At 34.9% G+C, this 8,639-nt stretch overlaps 1 protein-coding gene across 1 annotated transcript; it reads right to left on the reverse strand.

Annotated features, from left to right (window-relative positions):
- Positions 1–3,247: 3,247 nt before the first annotated feature.
- On the reverse strand, positions 3,248–5,234 carry LOC18104336 (bark storage protein B). The gene is made up of 5 exons (XM_006376097.3): positions 4,870–5,234; positions 4,425–4,583; positions 4,087–4,272; positions 3,747–3,923; positions 3,248–3,612 (listed from the first exon to the last, which is right to left on the reverse strand). Exons 1-5 carry the CDS (start codon positions 5,167–5,169, stop codon positions 3,445–3,447), a joined length of 990 nt encoding a protein of 329 aa, XP_006376159.2. The 5' UTR covers positions 5,170–5,234; the 3' UTR covers positions 3,248–3,444.
- Positions 5,235–8,639: the final 3,405 nt, after the last annotated feature.

Genomic DNA, 8,639 nt, shown 5'->3' on the forward strand with positions numbered 1-8,639 from the left:
GTTGATGCAAGGGTGTTTACCCTAGCTTTGTTATGCATGCTCATGCCCAAAATAGGTTCAAAATGCTGATTTTGAATCAATGTTGCATGAACATATAGCCTATGTTAAGTTATTGTTGTTTTAGATTTGACACCTCAAGCTTGATTTTGGTGTTTTGATGTTTTTTGTTAGTGTTTTTGTTCAAATATGTTTATGCATGTTAGGGTTATTTGTTGGGATGAAGAAAACAAGTTTTAGAAGCCACAAATGTCGGTTTTGAAGGCTTGACAATGGTTGCATTTTGATTTCGATGCCGAAATCTTTTTTGGCCAAATCGTGTTGATTCGTTGAAAATTAAAGTGAATGGATGCTATATTATTTTTCCTTACATGATTCCCAACATGTCTATGCCTTTGGTTTATCCATTTTGGGTCTGATTTGAAAATCATGGCTGTTAGGTTTGGTTTTTAGGGTTTTTTTATGTTCTTCTCAAGAACATTGCCTTTAGCTACATGATTTAGATAAATTTTGGTCAATTACGTTTCTTAGAACACTTCTTTGGGTTTTATTGACAAGCAATCTAGTGTTTATTTGCATAAATAACACGTTTAAAATAGATTTTAAACCTTGAGTTTTGATTTTGAACTGAAACTCATTTTGCCAAAATCATGTATTTTTAGTGAAAATCAAAGAGATTGGATGCTAGATTTTTGTTCCTTGCGTCATTTCCAATAAGTATATGCTTTTTATTTGACAAAATCTGGTCTGAATTCGAGTATATGTTGTTGGGTTTGTTCAGTCTCCTGGTTTGGTGTTCTTCGTTTTTCTTTATTTTTTGTATGTTTGATCCGTTTTGTTCAAGTTGTTTGAGTTTTTTTTGTGCTGTTGGCAAATTTAGTCCATTTTTTCTTTGGTTTTGTTTTTGGTTTATTTTCAGGTCAAACCAAATTTTTGGGTTGGTTTATGATCGAACCAAAGATTCAGGCAACCCAAACAAGTCGACTTAGTCGAGTCGAGTTAAAAAAAAAATTATACCATATTTGGTTTTGCCACTTTTTGACAAAGGTCTTTTGCCTTAAGGTTGTGTTTGGTAAACAGGCTTTAGGCTTATTTTGGTTAGTTATGTTACAATTTTTTTTTTTTACCAAACAAAGCCTAACAAAATATATAAAATATTTCTTTTATTTTTCAAACGGCCAAAAATCCTAAATTTATTTTGAGCATCTTTTTATAAAGAAAATTAAAACACCTTTGGCATTGTTTTAAAAAAAAAATATTGCATTGAATTTTACAGCAAGTTTGTAAAATTTCAAAGGACTTTAGTCTATATTTAAAAATATTTTATTTTTTTAGCAAAAAAAAATTATTCATAAAAGATTATGAATTGAATATTATTAGAAGTAATAATAATTATTTATTTTAATATAAGGATAAAAAAATCTAAAAGATGTTAATATCCAAAATATTATTATGGATAATAATTTTATTATTTACATTAATATAAGGATAAAAAAACTTGTATAAAGTTAATATTCAAAATATTATTATGAATAATATAACTCATTCATTTCTAATATAAGGATCAAATCTAGAATGAATTTTATTTGAAATATTATTTACATTAACGTAACAACCAAAAAGATTATGACACGAATCAAAAGAAATTATATGGTTTAAAATCATGTTACTATGAAAGGATTAAATTAAAAAACAATCAGTTATTGAAATAAATAATTATTAAAAGAAAAGCAAGAGAGTTGAATCACGTGCACCTTAACATGTATAGTGCACCTGTATCTACATTAATAGTAAAACTATATATATAAAAAAGTGAAAAATGTTGATGGTGAGAGAGGAGGCAATGATAGAAATGGTGATATTAAAAAAAATGATGGTAGTGATAGTAGAAAAGAAGGAGATGGTAGTTAAAATAATAGGATTATATTAAAAATAAATTATTATTAGTAAAGAATATCATGAATTGAATATATTTTTTAAAAATAAATTAAGTTTAAAAATTGATTGTAAAATATTTTTTTATTAACCTATAAAATATTTTATAAAAAACAAACATAAATAAAGATTTTTTTTTTCTAAAATTAAACACAGAAAAACTCGGAAATTTCTTTACCGTAAAATATTCTACATAAGGCCTAAGGGTGTTTGTTTTTGAGGTGGAGGTGGAGTTTTGTGTGTGAGATCAACCAAAAAAACTAAAAAAAACAATAAAAAGTAGTTTTTGTGGTTGAGTTTTGTGCATAAATAAATTATACCCAACTTCAAACTCAACCACGAAAACTAAAACAAACACACACTAATACTAATATAATAATAATTCGTTTCACAGCGATGCTGTCACTTGTATCATTGCTGTTTTTTGTTTTTTTTTCCTTGGTTCTTTTTACGGTTCTAAAATGCTGTGGAGTCTTTGTCAGGCAGCACTTGATTGAATGAATTCCTACATACATCACGCATTTCCCGACATACAAATTCATGTGTCTGGAAAAAAAAAAAAACTGACTGAAATGATTTTTTTAAAAAAACAAAAAGTTTACTGAGTGAAAAAAACCTAGGATGATGGAAGAGGTATAAGGTGGAATTTTCTTCCTTATTATATGTGGGCTCCTGTTGATGTGCCAAAGAAAAGAAAAGAATATCTTCGTGATATTCCCTTCCAAAAAAAACCAAATATGGGACTTTGAAAATGCGGTCTCATATTTTTAAAATTTTAAAATTTTGTTATATAAAATTAATTTTTTTTATATTTTTAGATTATTTTAATTCTCTATATCAAAATAATTTTTAAAAATAAAAAATATTATTTTAATATATTTTTAAATAAAAATAATTTAAAAAACAACTACAATCACACTTTCAATCATAAAAACTCATCATTATCCATCTAGCTGTTCTCACCGATCATTTACTGCACCATGTTTCTACACTTTATACATTATTTGCTGGTATGAGTAATAGAAAATGGTAAACCACGAATTTTCTTGGTTTTATTGGAGTGTTCCAATTAATGTAGTTGCTGCCAAAACTGATAGTATTTTTTTTTCAATAATTTCGTATATATGTTTTATGCCTTCAGATTTATTTCTTTTTTTGCAATATTCAATTTATACGTTTTTGTTTTTTTTTCCCCCTCCAATAAGGTTTTAACTCTGGATTCCAGAGGCCATTTTATCCCTTTGCTGTTTCTTAGCCGGGTACGATATTTTTGCACAAACACTAACTATTTTGTAACATATAATTAGATCTAGCATGATAAAAACTGCAAGCATAAGTACGCCCATATATTTCATCAAAAAAGGAACGTACGTACATGTGGATGATATACACCCCAGTTTATTTAAATTAGGAGGCCATTTATGACATATAATTTATTCTAGTACAATATTAGGGCATCCTTTATTATCATAGCACTCAAAAGACTCACGATCGAGGAGATTCATCTTCTCATCACTCACAAGCAAGTCGTGGCGTAGGAATTGAATTAATGAACTTGGTGGCAGCAAGGAAGGCGTTGTAGGAGGCTAAGTAGCTAACTCCTGAGTCTGAACTTGTTTTACCAGCTACATTTGAAACACCTTCGAACACCACGAAGAGCTTTTCATTTGACAAAGATGTCTGCAAATTGGGACACAAACAAATTCGTTAACCAAATTAATCATGCGTAGCTTCCTAGCTAAAAGGCATCTCAAGAAGAAGAAGAAGAAGAAGAAACACAAACTTTTAAGCTCATAGAAGGTTTTTTTACTAACCAAAGCTACAGAAGCACTTGCTGTATCGGCAGTTGTTGCATTAAAATTATCGTTAAGGAAGTCTCCGTATGCTTTATTTCGAACGTAAAAATCAGAAGTAGAACCCTTCGATCCAAAGACAACTTTGGGTTTTCCGGGCAGGCATTCATCAGAATAGCATTGTCTTAACTTCAAATCCTGCAATGAATAATCAATTATTATTGTAGTTAATCCACTTGAAAATTCAAAGATTTATATATTCATGGTCTCAATAATATCATTATAGGCTTAGCAATAATTTTAATGGCAATGAAGAAGAAACATGCAGCTAATTCAGCTGGATATTCTGAGATTAACAAACCTTGAGCGCTTTAGTGGCAGCATTATACCAGGATGTGGTGATGGGAAGCCAGAAAACTTTCTTGGGTGCTTCATTTGGAGAGAACATGTTAATTGTCTCATACTCTACAGTCCCCAACAGGTTCTCTCCATTCTCTGGATAATTGAAATCTCCAAATACCAGTTTACCTTCCTCCGATCGGAATTTCTGTATGATATAGAAGAACAAAGGCGAATGAATTACCATTATGTTTGGCTTTCAAATATTTTGAGGATAGATTGTCGGTTTTTACGTCATTGAAAAAAAAAAAACCAAGTTTTAAAACGAAAACAATAAATAATAGCAAAGGCCTTACGCACCTTCCATTCCCAAACTCCTGTGAAGGCAACAGCCTTCGGCACAGCAACATCACCTGGCACCAACATCTTCTCATCAAGGCTTCCAGAACTTCCAAAGAAGATGATTCCGGAAGTACGAAATCTAAGCAAGAGAATTTGCACAGCTGTAGCCACATTTACCTGTCATGTAAAATTTTTGAACAAAAAGGATGCAAGTATCTTTTGTTAACAAAAGAGAGAGGGAAAAGAAGCTTGTATGTTAAGTTGTACGATTTGAACTAATGTAAATGATCAAAAAACATTAGGTGATCGATAATTTTTTGTACATATAATTTTGCAATATGACGAAAATAAAAAAGAAAGAGTAACATCCATATACTATATCTACGAACGATAAAAATGGAATCATGGAAATTAAACGAAATGGATCATAGCTAAAAAGAAATTAAGATAGAACTAATCTTACTGAGTGACTCCCGGTCTTAACATATATAATAAGGCTATTGTTAAGTGTTCCAATATGGAACCTTCTTCCGGCAATGTCAACAGAAGGATTTTCACTGTCAGGCTCATAAAGACCAGAGTCTAGAAGAGCCTTTTCGTTGTTATCAGAGGTAAAAACAAGGCCTAAGCGAAGGAATGCAATTTTGCAATTGCTTGTCTCAATCTCAGCTGTAGGGTTTCTCAAACTCATCTGCATGGACTGCTGTGCCGTAACCAACAGCAGCCCAAGCACCAGCAGTACTGCCAAATTGATACTCGACATTGTGTGAAGTGGATTGAGCAGACGGATAGTACTTTAGAAATGCAACTGCTTTGTGGTATTGGGGTGCTCCTCATGTACCTTTATATAGAAATCAATCAAAGCTTATTTTAATGCAATTACATGAAAGCCCTGTATTATGGACCTATCATGGATGCCGTTTGATGTTTCAATACCTCTCTCATAACTTTGTCTTCGAGTATTGCAAGCTAGGTTCTCGGAAAACTTGTCAAACTTGACACCATAGTCAGTTTTACTCTTTCCTAAGCCACTTTAAGAACTTGACATCGTATTTTTTAAAAAAAACTCCCACTGTTATTGGGTAAATGATACTTACATTGGTGTTAAAAGAACAGTAAAACGAGTCTACTTAGTGCAAGATATTTAAAATAATAAAAGAAATAATATGAGTGAACACTTACTAGAAATTACCTTGAATGAAATATGGTGAGTGGATAATTAATAAAAATTTAATTGAGCTTTTCTATTTCAAGAATGATGTAAAGTTGAAGAAAAAAAAACAACAAATTTATTATAGAATGTATATCATGTATCTATCAGAATAGAAAATTAATATAGGATGTTGTAATCATTACAGTTACTGCAGTGTTCTGCTGCCTCTATATAAATAGGAAGGTTGGCTAAGGCACAACCTAACACATTCCATTATTCTCAACTTGGTATCAGAGCCACAAAACCCTAAAATAAATTAAACCTACTTTTCTCACAGCCTCCCAGCCTCCCTTCTTCAATGGAACAGCCGCCACATACATCTTCAAATTCTGCAGCACCAGCAGTCCAGCTTTCTTCTTCTCCAACAGTGCAGCCCTCTTTTCTGGCAGCGCCTCCTGTGCTTTCCTCTGCTGCGTCACCGCCTGGATTCTCCTCTGCCATGGCTGGTGAACGCCTCCTCTTGCAGCCCACGTCTGTTGCCTCTGCTGCCTCTACTGCCGCAAGCATTATCTCCCTTTCTCACACTCATCAAGTCATCTCCCTCAAATTAACAAACACCAATTATTTATATTGGCGTATGCAGATGATGCCTTATCTCCTAGGCCAAGGAGTTTTTGGTTTTGTTGATGGCTCCAACACATGTCCATCAACACATGTTTTTGCCCATGATGGTATCTCTCTTCAGGTAAATCCGCTTTTTCAAAACTGGAAACAACAGGACCAACTCATTCTAAGTGCTCTTCTTTCCTCCCTATCTATGGAAGTTTTGCATCTTGTTGTTGGCTGTCAAAGTTCTTGTTCAGCTTGGGGCACTCTTAAGCGAGCTCTCGCTTGTACCTCCAACTCTCATATTATGCAACTTGACAGCTCTCTTCAGGATCTTCAACAGGGTGATGAATCAGTAACTCAATTTATGCAAAAAGCGAAGGCCTTATTTGATGAATTGGCCGCTGCTGGTCGGCCAGTTTCACTTGAAGATTTCAATTTATATGTGTTTCGTGGTCTTCGGGGAGAGTTTAAAGACTTAGTTACCAGTCTTATTACCAAGGCTAAACCTTTATCATATGCAGATCTTCACAGCCATCTCCTCACACATGAATTTCTTCACAAATCTTATGCTGCCATACATGCTCCTCTGCTGCCCACACCCAGCATTCCATCTTCTGCTTTTGTTGCGCAGTGCCAGACTTTTGTCAATTCTGGCCGCAGCAGGGGCCGCTTCAACGGTGGCTGGCGTCCCAACCAGTCCAACAGCAGAGGCAACCGATTTGCTGGCTCTAGACCTGATCACCGCAGCTTCCAAAACTCCTCCTTCGGTGACAATAGGCAGGGCTCTTGGCAGCGCAATAGGGGGTAGAATCCACGCTGCCAACTATGTCAGAATTTCGGCCATACAACTCCCCATTGCCCTCAATTCCAGCAGCGAGGTTATGGCCAACAACCTACTGCCAATCTGGTGTAGCGCAATCTCTCCTCAACCGGTTCTGTTGATTGGTTTCCGGATACCGGTGCCAATCAACACGTCACACCTGATCTTGCCACCTTGACTGCTTCAGAACCGTATCTTGGTAATGATAATTTGCATGTTGGTGATGGTAAGGGCCTCCCTATATCTCATCTCGGTCATACAAAAATATATACACCACATCGTTCTTTCACCTTATCTAATGTTCTTCATGTTCCTACAATTACGAAACCTTTGCTCTCTGTTCAGAAATTTTATCTTGATAATAATGTTTATTTTGAATTTCACCCTCGTGTGTTTTATGTCAAGGATCTCAACACCCATGAAATCCTTCTCTCAGGTCAGAGTAAAGATGGTCTCTATGCCCTTACCAAGTCTTCCGTCATGTCAGTTCCTCAAGCCTATTGGTCTCCCTGCACTTCCGTCTCTGCCGATTTATGGCATCGTCGACTAGGTCATCCTACTACACGTATTTTTCAATTGTTAATCTCAAAAAATAAGATCATTTGTAACAACAAAAGTCTTAATTTTCAATGTCAAAGTTGTCCTTTAGGAAAATCATCACGTTTGTCTTTAGGACCTACGGGTCACAAAACTCCTGCTCCTCTTTTTTCTTCAGATGGCTATCGTTATTTTGTTATCTTTGTTGATGCTTATACTAAATATGTATGGTATTATCCTCTCGTTGCCAAGTCTGATGTTTACTCTGTTTTTCATCAATTTTAGACTCTCGTTGAACGTCAATTTTCATTAAAAATAAAATATGTTCAAACTGATTGGGGCGGTGAATACCGAAAATTATCCATATTTTTTTAGACTGTTGGTATTCATCATCGTTTGATTTGTCCTCACACTCATGAATAAAATGGCATAGTAGAGCGACGTCATAGGCATATTGTGGAAACAGGTCTTACTCTTTTAGGGCAATGTAAAACACCTTTTCGATTTTGGAATTATGCTTTTGAAACCTCTGTTTATCTTATAAATCGCATGCCTACTCCTGTTCTTGCACATTGCTCTCTGTTTGATTGTTTATTTCACCAGTCTCCTGATTATCATTTTCTGCGTACTTTTGGGTGTCTCTGTTTTCCTTTTCTGCGTCCATATAATAATCATAAATTGGATTTTCGTTCCTCTCCATGTGTGTTCTTTGGATATAGTTCCTCCCATCTTGGTTATCGATGTTTTGACATTGCATCTCACCGTATTTATATTTCTCGTCATGTCCGTTTCCATGAACATGTGTTTCCTTTTGATAATTCTGAACAGATTGCAAAGGTTTCCACCACAACCCCCATCCCACCCGCTACTGTCACCCTTCCAAACTTGTTAAACCACCCACCACCACCCACTTCCATCAGCCACCAAAATAGCCCACAGCACACAACTCTGCCACTCCAAACAGCCACCCGACCACAGCTCCAGACCATCAATTAGCTATCATCACATGCTTGTTTATCTAACCCTTATGATACAGGTTTAGGTCGTAAATTGATCTCCTCTCCTCATGGTCTTGGGGCACTCTCTAGCCCCTCCTCTGCTTCGCCCACCCTGG

This window comes from Populus trichocarpa, chromosome 13, assembly GCF_000002775.5.
Source record: "Populus trichocarpa isolate Nisqually-1 chromosome 13, P.trichocarpa_v4.1, whole genome shotgun sequence".
NCBI lineage: Eukaryota > Viridiplantae > Streptophyta > Magnoliopsida > Malpighiales > Salicaceae > Populus > Populus trichocarpa.

Excerpts from the sequence above, each read along its gene's own strand:
- LOC18104336 (XM_006376097.3), bottom strand. The coding sequence starts at position 5,169 with ATGTCGAGTATCAATTTGGCAGTACTGCTGGTGCTTGGGCTGCTGTTG. Across the intron at positions 4,273-4,424 it reads CAGGAGTTTGGGAATGGAAG|AAATTCCGATCGGAGGAAGG; the intron begins GTGCGTAAGGCC and ends TATATCATACAG. Across the intron at positions 3,924-4,086 it reads CTGCCACTAAAGCGCTCAAG|GATTTGAAGTTAAGACAATG; the intron begins GTTTGTTAATCT and ends TATTCATTGCAG.